At 42.1% G+C, this 13,965-nt stretch overlaps 1 protein-coding gene across 1 annotated transcript in view; it reads right to left on the minus strand.

Moving 5' to 3' along the window:
• LOC133773479 (ankyrin repeat domain-containing protein 26-like) overlaps nucleotides 1–13,378 on the minus strand; it is a 121,477-nt gene extending 108,099 nt beyond the window's left edge. Inside the window, exon 1 of the mRNA XM_062210807.1 lies at nucleotides 13,319–13,378. Within this exon, the coding sequence (XP_062066791.1) occupies nucleotides 13,319–13,374 (56 nt within the window). The 5' untranslated portion in view covers nucleotides 13,375–13,378. The remainder of the gene's footprint in view (nucleotides 1–13,318) is intronic.
• Nucleotides 13,379–13,965: the final 587 nt, after the last annotated feature.

The following is a 13,965-nucleotide window of genomic DNA, read 5'->3' on the forward strand; positions in this document are numbered from 1 at the left end:
TCTTCTGTCTCCTTTAACCTTTACAAAACCTCCTTTGGGAAGAAGCTTATTTATTTATTGCATTGTACACAGAAAACTTGGGGATTGGCCGGCGCCGTGGCTTAACAGGCTAATCCTCTGCCTAGCGGCACTGGCACACCAGGTTCTAGTCCCGGTCGGGGCGCCGGATTCTGTCCTGGTTGCTCCTCTTCCAGGCCAGCTCTCTGCTATGGCCTGGGAGTGCAGTGGAGGATGGCCCAAGTGCTTGGGCCCTGCACCCCATGGGAGACCAGGAGAAGCCCCTGGCTCCTGGCTTTGGATCAGCACGATGTGCCGGCCGCAGCGGACATTGGAGGGTGAACCAAGGGCAAAAAGGAAGACCTTTCTCTCTGTCTCTCTCTCTCTCTCTCACTATCCACTCTGGCTGTCAAAAAGAAAAAAAAAAGAAAACTTGGGGGTCAAGTATTAGAAATTGATAATTGAAATCAGAAATACACAGCTAGCAAGAGGCAGAGGGCCTCAGACTTAGCCCTTCCTGTTCCACATCCAGCATAATTTCAAGAACACACTCAGACCCAAGCAGGTAACCATAGGCCATGTTATATGATCATCAGGAAAGCTGAATAGTTACATCTTATTTAAAACATTAAAAAACACAAATGCAACTTTTCAGCTTAATATTTTACAATAAAATATGAAACTCTTTACCACAACTAAACAAACCGACTATCCTAACCCTGGCCTTCTAAATGTTCATTAAAATACTTTCAGTTCCTTACTAATTAGAATTTTATAATAAAAAGTACTACACAGATTCACTGAGGCCCTTCTCCAAGAAACCAAAAGTCCTTCAGAAACACTACCTTGGAACACAAAATGACAAGAGCTGGCATTGTGGTGCAGCTTGCAATGCCAGCAACCAATCTTGGAGTGCCAGTTTAAGTCCCAGGTGCTACACTCCTGATCCAGCTCACTGCTAATGCACCTGGGTGGCACAGAGGAGGCCCAAGTATGTGAGACCCTGCCTTCCACGTGGGAAAGCTGGACAGAATTCCTTGCTTGTGGTTTCTGCCTGGTGCAGCCCTGGCTGTTGGGGCGTTTGAGGAGTGAAGCAGTGGATGGAAACATGCTCTGTGTGTGTGTGTCTTTCTCTCTCTTTATCCCTCTCTCCCTTTCTGTCATTCTGCATTTCAAATAAATAAATAAATGTATTTTTTAAAATATCACCACCTTTTGCCTTGGAGAAATGTTCACCACCCCAACCCCCCCACTAATGCTGCCTCATAATTCTGGTTTAATGAGACTGTTTATGGGACTGATCAACTTCAAGACCAATCCCATCAACTGTCCAGGAATGCTCCATCCATTCAAAGCAATCACAGGTTTGGCTCCACACTAAGGCAGGCAGGTATGGACTGAGAAACACCTCCTATACCTAAGCATGCCCAGACTGCCAAGTGGACTGCACAGAAGGGGTACGTAAGTCAAGAGCATCTTTCTTTGATTAGGAGAAGGATTCAGCAGCACCATCAGTAGAAGCTGATGTTGTATACAGTATAGAGGTCTTCCCAGTTCTTCCACTGGCTAACAATGTCCCACCAGAGCTCTGATGCTTCCAATGGCTTCTCATCTGGTCCACTCATTCATTCAGTACAGGCCCTGTCGCTGACCTCTCCCCAGATGCAGACTAGTAGAGTCACCAATCATCAGAATCTGGCCCCAACCTGTACATCCAGGCCCACTTCCGTCTACTACCTCCCAGACAGTCTTGGATCTCATTACCATGGTGGCAACCAACTCAGTATAGGTAACCCATAGCACAGTCCCTTCCACAGGAATATGCACGGAGTCCTGGAGTACAGACACTGCACATAACATTGACATCAAAACCTGGCAACGATCACACCTTGTTTGTAATCACCCTGGTGAAGGTTGGGAGGGGCCCTTTTATGCCCTTTCCACTGGCTCCCTGGGGCCAGCATCCTAGCACAGCCAGAAATAGAGGCGGTCCAGTTCCAAGTTCATGGATACTCCCACCCCCCTAAACACATGCCTGCAAGGTTACAAATGCTAGGAACATTTCTTCCCGGACAAGGCCAAGAATAAAAACAGTGAAGAACCTCACCCTCTGCCCTTGGCAGAAACTGGGAAAGACCATCAGATACTACTTCATAATCTCCTCTCTTTACTATCTGATTCACTTGAGTGCTTATGAACTTCTGGCTACCAGTGGCCAACCTGGTAAGCCAATGCAAGGTTGTTTGTAGCAAACATTTTTCGGGTGAAAAGGAAAGGTCACTAGAATCCATCTACTCCATCAACAAATAGGCAGTTCTACGTATCACACTGGAAACTGGCTCAAAATGCTACAAAAATTCATCCCTTCCACCTCTAAAACCTACACTGAAGGGTCAGGCGTCTCCAACTTCCCCTCCCAAGGGCTCTCCTGGCCATTCCTCAGCTGCCCTGATGCCCTACCATCCTGCCTGGCTAGAAATCTCCCGCAATCTGGGCCCCCAACTCATTCATCCTCCAGGTACTCAGCTAGACAGAAAAGTGGTCTCAGACGTTGTAGACCTTGGAAGAACTGAGGCAGTGCCTTGGGGTTCTGAGCCCTCCCCGCGAGGCCACTCACCCATTCTGTTCCTGCTGAAAACCTGGCACCTCCAGGGCTTTATTCAACTACGCTTCACGGGCTTTAGGAAAAGCAGGCCTGGGAATGAGGAGGTGGTCTGGGAGGACAAGTGGACCTCCACCCATAGGATCCACAGTCTTTGCCTCACGAATCCACATCCTTCTCTTCCCAACTGTGCACCCACCTCCCACACCGCCCCCTAGCAGCACTGGCAAGTAGAGCCTTGGGCCACACCCAGGACATCCCTGCCTTCCCCCTGCCACTGGATGTGACAAGTTACAGATTTTTATGTTAGGTTATTTACTCCGTGCATCTGTGGCAGTAAATGAGATGTCAGAGTTGGTGTTTGACTGATCTCTGCAACTGTGCATGACAAGAGACCTGGAAAATGATATGCATGTCCCACAGGAAGGGGTGGGGAAAGCCAGAGAGCTGGACATTTGGACTGGCAGAGACAATAAAGCTGAGGAAGTAATGGATAAGAGTCTAAGAACTTTCTGGACTGCAAAGGAAACATTTGACAAAGTGAAGAGGCAACTGATAGACTGGGAGAAAAGCCTGAGAAGTATGAAACTGAAAAAGAAGTGATATCCAAAATCTCTAAAGAGCTCAAGAAACTCAAAAGCAACAAAACAAACAATCCAGCTAAGGAATGGGCAAAGGACTTCCACAGGCATTTTTTCAAAGGACAAATTTCAAATGGCCAACAGACACACATAAACATGCTCAGGGGGCCGGTGATGTAGCGCAGCAGGTTAAAGCCCTGGCCTGAAGCCCTGGCATCCCATTTGGGCGCCAGTTCTAGTCCCAGCTGCTCCTCTTCCGATCCAGCTCTCTGCTATGGCCTGGGATAGCACTAGAAGGCGGCCCAAGTCCTTGGGACCCTGCACCCACATGGGAGACCCGAAGAAGCTTCTGGCTCCTGGCTTCAGATCGGCACAGCTCTGGCAGCTGTGGCCATCTGGGGAGTGAACCATCGGATGGAAGACCTCTCTCTCTCTTTCTCACTCGCTCTCTCTCTCTGCCTCTCTATAACTCTTTCAAATAAATAAATCTTAAACAAAAAAAAAAAAAACATGCTCAGGACTACTACCGTCAGGGAAGTGAAAAGCCAAACCACAATGAGAATTCATCTCACACTAGGCAGAGTGGTTATCATCCAAAAATCAAAAAACAATAAATTCCTGCAAGGATGTGGAGAAAACGATACCTTTCTACTGCTGGTGGGAATACAAATTAGCACAACCATTATGGAAGATAATATGGAGGTTCTTCAGAAATCTGAAAGTAGTTCTACACTCAACCATCTCACTCCTGGTAATTTACCCAAATGAAAAGAAACCAGCATATGAAAGAGTCATCTGTACCCTCATGTTTATTGCAGCTCAATTCACAAAAGCCAAGCTATGGAATCAACCTATATGTTCAGTAACTAAACACTGGATAAAGAAAATGTGGTATATAAACAATATAGAATTCTACTGAGCTAGAAGAAAAAAGAATGATACCCTGTCTTTAGCCAGAAAATAGATGCAACTAGAAATCAATATGCTTAGTGAAATAAGCCAGTCCCAAAAAGACAAATATCATATGTTTTCCCTGATTTGTGGTAACTAATACAGAGTATAAACATTAATGTATATGAGCATAATTGAGATCAACAATGGACAAAACTGACATTTGGAGATTTGATTGCTGTTTACAGCCTTTGTCTATGCTCCTGAGGAGCAGTGGTTTTTCTACTTACTACTCATCGAATTCTTTATTTACTGGAGGGTTAAGCTCATGATCATCAAACAAACTCAAAGTATGTCACTGTAAAAACTGAAGGAGAAAGTAAGGAAAGGAGGAGGATGATGGTGGGAGCATGGGAGAGGGAGATGGGTGGGAAGTATCATGGTGCTCTTAAACCTATACATATACATATATATATATGAAATATGTGAAATTTGTTCACTTTATATAAATTAAAAATGTAAAACAAGAAAAATTCAAATTTCAACTGGATTTGTATTTTCACTCTGAAGTCTAGGTCAAAGCCACCAAACTATAAAGGCTGCTGATGCTTCTTGACTAATTGTTCTTCATCATTTTAAAGAAAACATCATGAATAATATCCATCCTATGGATCTAATGGCAAGTCAATGACAAACAGGAGATACGTATGTACAAATGCAGGAAAAAGTTAAATGACCAGGTATTTCCAACAAAAGTTATTATAGAGGTGCAGGCTTCTGTCTGAGTGGTTAAAGATATCCACATCCGATCCTTATCTCTGCTTCTTATCCAGCCGTCTACTTCACAGGGACCCATGGAGGCAACAGATGACATCTCAATACTTGGGGCCTGCCAACCAAGCGGTAGATCTGGATTGAGTTCCAGGCTCCTGGTTTTGTCTTGGCCAGACCCAGCTCACTCTTGTGTGCCTTCTCTCTCTCTTTTTCTATTTCTTCGGTTCAAACAATTGAATAAATATTTACCAAAAAAAAGAAAAACATATGGGCTGACTAGCAATCATACACTCTTGAGAAATCTGCTGAGCTTTAAAAAAATTAGTCTTAGTTATTCACTACATGTAAACTGTTATACAGAGAAATTTTTCTCTATTTTAGATTTTAGAAATCAATTCAGGTATAACAATAATCACTCTAGGGACACACGTCTGGTATAGAGGTTAAGACACTGCTTATGACACCTACATCCCATGTCAGAGGGTCTCGGATCAAGTTCTGGCTTCACTCCTGTTTCCAGCTTCCTTCTGATGCCTGCCCTGTGAGACAGAAGTGATGGATCAAGCATCTAGGTCCCTGCCACGCAAGTAGGAGACTCAGATTGTGTTCATGGCTCCTAGATTCAGCACTGCCCAGCCTTATCTATTGTGGGCATTTGGGGAGTAAATCAGCAGATGGGATTTCTCTCTCTCCACCCCCTCTTCTCCTTCTCCTTCCTTTTAAATAATGATAATAATAATAACAATAATCACTTTGAATGTTAATGATTTCATGCTACAATTAAACTTAACAAGAGCTTGTCAAAGTGGATCATGAAGCAAAACCCACCTATAGCCTTATACTGTCCTCAGGAGACTCATTTAGATATAAAGACATATGTGTAAAAATTAAGCAGATAGAGAATAAGCCATGCTAACACTAATCAGAAGAAAGTGGAAGTAGATATATTAATTTCACACCATGCAGACCACAGAGAAGGAAAAGTTCTCAGTGATAAAGAAGGGCATTAAATTGACAGTAGGATTGATTCTCTAAGAATGCTTAGTGGTTCTTAAAGAGAACATAAAAATAGGAGGCAAAGTTACAAGAACAGAAAGGAGGAATTCATGAATCCATCTTTATCATTGGAGACTTCAACATACCTCCACCAGAAACAAACAATTCCAAACAATAAATACATAGTCAAATTCAGCAACACCATCAACTGGACACATTAAACACCTGTAGATTTCTTTACTGACAACAGAAGAATATATATTTTTTCTCAAGTTCAGGTGGACAAGTTCAAATGGACTATCCACCAAAGTATTCCACATTCTCAGGCATAAAATATACTTCAACAAATTCAAAGAAGCATCATACAACGTATGCTCTCATATCATAATGGAGATATTCTTGAAATGAATAATAAAAAGATAACCTGAAAGATTCCAAAATAGTTGGAGTTTAAACAACACACTTCTGCATAACCATGAGTCAAAGAATAAATCTCAAGAGAAAATTCCAAATATTTTAAACAAAATGAAAATCAAAATACAACTTATTTGTGGGTTGCAGCAAAAGCATTACCCAAAGAAAACTTGTGGCAATGAATGCATAAACTACAAAGAATATGTAAAATACATAATCTAAACTTCTACAATAAGAAAAAAAGAAGAGCAAATTAAATTCACAGGAAGAAGTAGGGAAAAATAGAGCAATAAATTTCTCTAACTACTTTATATATAAGCTATTTAGGAACATATTCTTGAGTTTTATTTCCATTTATTTACTCTCAAAATCTGCATAAGGAAAACCAGGCTTTATTATCATTTTTACTGAAACAGAAAATCATTTTAAAGAAACAGCTTTGGAAAATTAAGTGAGTTTTCCAATGTTACAGCTACTTTAACCAGTTCCGGCAGTAAATATTGGGTCATAGAAGTTCATTTCTTTAATTGGGTATATTAACCTAATTGCTAACCAATTGTGTGTGTGTGTGTGTGTGTGTGAGAGAGAGAGAGAGAGAGAGAGAGAGAGAGAGAGAGAGAGAGAGAGAGAGAGAACACCATCAAATTGCTACAGGAACGCATGGGGAAAATGCTGCAACCAATAGTAATGAAGATGTAGAGAAAGGGGAACTCTTACAGACTGTTGGTGGGAAGGTAAATCAATGTAGCCACTGTCAAAAACAGCATGCAGACTGTTTAAAAACATAGAAATAGACTTTGCACTATAATAAAGAAATCCCCCTGCTGGATTTATACCCCAAAGACATGAACACATTGTGTAAAAGAAAAACTATTCCACCATGTTTATAGCAACACTATGCACAAAAGCCACAGTGTGGAATCAACAGAGTTGCCCATTATAATATCAATGGAAAAAGAGAATGTGTTACATACAACAGAATTGCAGCCATCTGGGGAGTGAACCATGAAACAGAACCTCTTGATCTCTCCCTCTCCCTCTCTCTCTCTCTGCCTCTCCTCTCTCTGTGTAACTCTGACTTTCAAATAAATAAATCTTTTTAAAAAATGAAATTCTACTATTTGAATTAAAATGGCTGGAACTGGGGGACATTTTAGGTGAAATAAACTAACACAGAAAGGCAAGTACTGCATGTACTTCACTTAAATGTGGGAGCGAAATTTTTAAAAAAAGAAAAAAAGAAATGCCTGTGTGTTCTGTTGTGTTTTGTTGCAAATAGTGTTTTGTTAAACTTTGTTCAAAATCATCATTTTTTGCTAGTGAGGTCAGACACTTCTTTTACATTTGGGAAAGCTATCTTTAAAAAATATAAAAAATAAACAAGGTAGGGGAGAAGCTTGCTGGTATTTGACCCACAAGCTTATGTGCTCTGAGAATCATTTCAGCCAGTTGAAATCTAGAATACATTGTGCGCCCCATGACTGATTCCGTGCAGTCTTGGCCAACATCATGCTGGGTGGTGGTATATTAGGAAAAGGTTCACTAAAATGGGGTGAAGTGAAATAGGATGTCTTAAACACAATACTGAACTGTATTTTTTTTTAATTATTTCATTTGACCCTGAATATTTTAGAATTACAAGAATCTTCAACAATGTTTATAAGTCCATATCAGTGTTTATGATAGTATGCTTGAACCCTAAAACAAAACAAAGGACATTGTTTATTTACATATCTACCTAGATAATCACCACAACTTAATTATGTAGCTTTCAAAGGCAAATATCATTTCTGGCTCCCTCTTCAGCTCCCCTTTCTCAGGGTAAGCACAGATGCTATTCAATGAATGAATATGTGGTAAACTGTAAGAAGATCACATGTGTCCATCCTGAACAAGCAGTCTTCTGTATGTCTGATTATCTTTGATGGAAAAATTTCTCTAAATATTGCTTCTATGTGTCTCAGTAATGTAGTGTTATTATTATATTTGGATTAACACTGAAGACAATTTAAGTGTGAGCAAAAATAGGTTGTGAAGATCACAGAGCGTGAGCCTACTGAAACAGAAAGTTCAAGGATTCTGCAAAATTAACTCTTTCCTGTTGACCAGTAAACCTTCACTTGAGTTCTCTCTACTTCATCCTATTAAACGTTGACATCAATAGTTATGTCATATAGCTGTTCTGTGATATATATATCATTTAATAAGTATTTGACAAATATTAATAATTACATATATACATATATATAATTATGGTTACTACTTTTACTGGTAATGCGTGGCACAACAATGCAAGCTCTGAGCACAAGAGTACCTGACTTCAAATCTGAAAACTGTCAATTACTAGTTGATTACTATTGAGAGTTCTATTCTGCTTTGTTTGAGACCATTTTTATACTAACCCTTCCCCCTCCTCTTTAATGTGCAGGTATTGTGATACTTACTCCCCTAGAATTTTTATAAAGATAAAATAATGATCTCAGCACTGTGATGGATGTAACAATGTAATCAGCTCTGCCTATTATATGAAATCTTGCTTTTACTGACCTCTTTTTATTCATAACAAACAAGAAAGGATGAATTTTAGTATATGTTTCTATGTAACTTTCAAATGAAATTTGAAAAAAGTATTCAAAATTCAAAAAGTATCATGAGAACAAATAAACTGGCTGAGATCATGATTCTTGTCTTCCTGCAGTAACAACATGTAATCATTCTGAAATCCTGCAGACTTACCTAAAGCAAGAATGAGTTTTAGACCTATAATTTCTTCAAATGCTGAGTAAGTCCATGGTTTTGGAAGAAAAATAAATAAAAATACTAATATATTTCATAATAATGAAATAATTCAACAAACATATAGGGGAACACATTAACCATTATTTCCCATGATAAATATCTAAGTTCCAAAATTAGTAAGAAGTTGCATGCTCATGACTGAAGTATTTAAATTTTATGCATTTAAATCAATATGTAGATACAGTCATGCAAATTTAGAGTGCTAACAAATTTGACATTTGATTTTTTATATAAAATCAGCAACTAAAAATACATGATAGTGGCTGGCATTATGACACAGTTGGTTATGTCAGTACAAGAAGGCTTGAATGCTTGGCCCTGCCACCTATGTGGGAAATCCAGATGGATTTCAAGGTTCCTGGCTTGAGGCTGTCCCAGAGCTGTCCCTTGCAGCTATTTGAGTAGTGAATCAGCAGACTGAAGATCTCTGTTCTTCTGTCTCTAACTCTGACTTTCAAGTAAATAAATAAATAAGTATTTTTAAAAGTATGTGAAATAAATCACATATTGTAGCTTATCCCTTTTCTTAGAAAAATACTGTTGACGATTTTATAATTTAGTTCATTCAGATTAAACCTTAGTAATTACCATCAAAGTTTCTATTATCCAGTCAAGGCTTCTCCAACTTTTCAAAATTGCATGGTATTACTAATTTATTATTTTATTTTATTTATTTTTTTTTTGTTGAAACTTTTATTTAATGAATATAAATTTCCAAAGTACAGCTTATGGATTACCATGGCTTCCCCTCCATAACTTCCCTCCCACCCACAACCCTCCCCTTTCCCGCTCCCTCTCCCCTTCCACTCACATCAAGATTCATTTTCAATTCTCTTTATATACAGAAGATCAGTTTAGTATATATTAAGTAATTTATTATTTTATTGATTTATATGTTTATTTGTTCAAGAGAACATATTACTCTCAAGCTTTACCATGAATTTTGAGAGTGCTTACCAATAAATAATATAAAAGTTTCCGCTCTAAATGAGATTACATTACACATTTCATTTTGCAAATCAGCTAATATTAAAGAAATTGGTAAATAATTCCTATTATGCATAAATGCTTCTTATTAACATCTCTATGGTCTTGTTCTTAAGAGGAACCATAAATATTAGAATTTGCAGACACTAAACACATAAACTATGTCATTTAAACAAAAATTATTATTTTTTGACAGGCAGAGTGGACAGTGAGAGAGAGAGAGAGACAGAGAGAAAGGTCTTCCTTTTCTGTTGGTTCACCCCCAAATGGCCACTGTGGCCGGCGCCTGCAGCCGGCACACTGCGCTGATCCGAAGCCAGGAGCCAGCGGATGCAGGGCCCACAGCAGAGAACTGGACTGGAAGAGGAGCAACTGGGACAGAATCCAGCGCCACGACTGGGACTAGAAACCAGTGTGCCAGCACCACAGGTGGAGGATTAGCCTATTGAGCCACGGCACCGGCCAACAAAAATTATTTTAACACCCATTATAAATTAAAACTGTTTTATTTAAAATGACCAAAAACTCACAGTTGTAGCCAAATTTACACACACACAGTTTGTTTTTCATATCCAATGCAGTGCATCTCACTACAGTATGCTACTTAAAGATCAAAGATGCTTCTATCTTATAATTTCACCTAGGCAGAATACATTGGTTTCATTTGTGCAAGCTAAAATGAGAGATTTTGGAAAGCATGAAAGTAATTTCTTAACAGTCTTGTAGAGATAGGCATATGATCTTTTGATGTTTCTAATGGAAGTCAAGATTGGCCAGTTGAGCTACTTAGTGCCATAGGGGCTATATAATGTGAATCATGTGGATATTTAGAAAGTATAAGTCTTCTGGTCACCAAATAGCTTTTTGATTCTTTTAATGTAAAAAGATTCTCATAATGTAAAATGACAAGTTGTATAATCAATTTTAAATATGAAGCCAGAAAAAATTATAGTCACTAACATACATGTACATGTATGTTCAAAATGTCTGTATGTTATGAATATAAAAGTTATTAAGAATTAAATTCATGAGAAGTCTTATAACGTTCAGAAAAAACAAGTATTGTGAAAAAACTACAAGGAATTAAAAATTTTTAACAAAATAGATATCTTTTAGTTTCAGTTACCCATGATTTTTAAAATTAGTCTCATATATAATAAATGCATCTATAACCATATATAGTGGAAAAACCTTTATATATTTATCTAGACACATACATGCATACTCTAACATTAGAACAGGATAATGATAGGAGATACTTAGCAGGAAGTAATCTGGAGGAATTTAAATGTTCTCAGGAAGTCATGAGTAAAAGCTTTCAGAGCTTACAATAATTGGTAGGAACTTTCTTAATTAGATCCTCTGATCTTGCTTCTACAAGTGGCTTCTAGACTTTACCTAGTCCCCAAAATAATATTTTAAATATTTGGAAAGTTCCTTTTACCTGATCAAATTAAGCAATGTCTGAAATTATTCTTGGACCTCATACTCTCTTGGAGTCTACATAGCCTTCCAAGCATGCTTTATGCATGTGAGTGAAAAGACACATAGCACTGTTTTATTTTTTTATTTTTTATTTTTTTGACAGGCAGAGTGGACAGTAGAGGTAGACAGAGAGAAAGGTCTTCCTTTTGCCGTTGGTTCACCCTCCAATGGCTGCTGCGGCCGGTGCACCGCGCTGATCCAATGGCAGGAGCCAGGTGCTTCTCCTGGTCTCCCATGGGGTGCAGGGCCCAAGCACTTGGGCTATCCTCCACTGCACTCCCGGGCCACAGCAGAGAGCTGGCCTGGAAGAGGGGCAACCGGGACAGGATCGGTGCCCCGACCGGGACTAGAACCCGGTGTGCCTGCGCCGCAAGGCGGAGGATTAGCCTAGTGAGCGGCGGTGCCAGCAGCACTGTTTTAAACAGATTCTTTTTTAATGATATAAATATTAATTTGAAAGTCAAAGTTAGAGAGAGAGGGAGAGACAGATCTTCCACCTACTGTTTCACTCCCCATATGGGAGCAATAGTCAACTGGCTGGGCCACACTAAAGCCAGGATCCAGGAACTCCATCCAAGTCTCCCAGGATATGCAAAGGCCCAAGTACTTAGGCCATCTTTGGTTTCTCTCCCAGCTGTATCAGGAGGGTCTTAAATTCTTAAAATTACTTTTCTCTTTGATTATAGCAGAAATTAAACGAAATGACATAGCTTTGTTTAAAAATTATGAAATTTTTAATGTTTATTACTGACTTCAATATTACCTACATGAACTCCTCCGTCACCTGAACACACATCTCTCGATGATCACACACGTGTTGTCTGGGCTCCCTGCCACCAGCTCCCTCCCCAACACACATCCAAGTAAAGGATGTCACTGCAAACCTCCCGAATGCAGGGCCCGGTGTGGGTCAGTGCCACACAGGGAGCATCCGGCACCTTTGCTGCAGCTCCTGTCAGGCACGTGGCCCAGCCCTCTGAGAAGTCCGGGACAGTCCAAGGACACCCCCTAGTCCTATCCTCGACCTCACGCCCGTGGTTCTCGCCATTCTCAGTGGAACGGTGCGGGTCATCCTCTTGCCCTTCTGCTTCTCCTCTCATCCTCTGGCCCAGTGGCCCTTTGAGCCCTGTGGCTGCAGTACCACAGACAATCCTCAGCCACTCATTGAAACCGGGGGTCGGGGGCGTGCATTTCCGGAATCCACGGAAGCCCACCCAAGCCCACTCAGCTTCCAATCCCAGAAACTCGTTCTGTCTGAGAGGGAACCGGCTAAGAGCGTCCCGACGGACCACAGACACAACTCCCGCGCCACCTGCCGCTGTCCTACCCAGAGCCACGGGGCTGTCAGCCCATCCACGCGGCCAGCAGGGTGCCTGGCACCTGCAGCTCGCACCCGCCCCTCCGCCTGGCTCCCACAGGGTGTCAGGAAGCACTCTCTGGACCCTGGCGGGAAAACCCGCCATGCCCCATAGGGGAGGATGCCAGAGCATGCAGCTTCCCCCTCCCCTCCGCCGAGGACCAAGCCTCTGCCGGCCCCCACACCTTCCCTCCTGAACCCACACTCCAGGCACCGGGCTTGCCCCACCCCCTCTGGACACCTGGAGGGCCTGGGTGCGGGCCCCCAGTGCCCGCCCACCCAACAGTCCCGGCGCATTCGGCTTGCCAGCACGCCCCGCGCTCCCTGCTCCATGTCAAGCTGGCCCGGGCCTGGGCCTGGGCCTTGGCCTGGGCCTCGGCAGCATTTGGGGGGGCCGACGCCGCAGCTTCTTGACCTCCCCGTGCACAAACTCACCGTTTCCGTGCGTCCCGAGAGAGCCGGTCCCAAGACAGCCACAGGCGGGGGCACATCGGGCTGAGGAGATTCCTCCCGAGGTCACCTACCACTCAGCCAGGTGCTCCGACTCGCCTCCGCTCGCTGCACTTGGACCTGCCAAGCTGGCCGCCTCCACGGGATCACGCCCCCGCCCTCCGCCCTCCGCCCACGCACGCAGACGCACCCTGACGCACCCTGACGTCACAGAGGGCAGGGCCAGGGAGCCCCGCCCCAGGGCTCGCCCCTCAGCCCGAGGCTCCGCCCCCTTCTCACCTACCATGGGGGGCCCCCATCACCTCTTGACACCTGCCTGGCCTCTCCACACCTGGCAGCCAGGCCCGCCTCGCACCAGCCACACTCCTCCTCGCTTTCCCCAAGCAAGACCTTTCACATTCATCAATGCAATGCATCAAGCTTTGCTTTAGATCTTGCCTTGGGGGTTGCACTGGAAACTGATCATGGAACCCAAGATCACTTTTCTTCGCCTCAGCACATTGTACCTTAGGCATCGACATACCTCATGCTCCCTGAGTTCAATGTTCTGAAAATGCAACTTTTGTTTCGGGTTCGCTTGTCATTTTAATTCACTGTGCCTAGAGTGGCTTCTCCACCTCTGCTTGCTCACA

The sequence above is a fragment of the Lepus europaeus genome, chromosome 14 (assembly GCF_033115175.1).
Source record: "Lepus europaeus isolate LE1 chromosome 14, mLepTim1.pri, whole genome shotgun sequence".
Taxonomy (NCBI): Eukaryota; Metazoa; Chordata; class Mammalia; order Lagomorpha; family Leporidae; genus Lepus; species Lepus europaeus.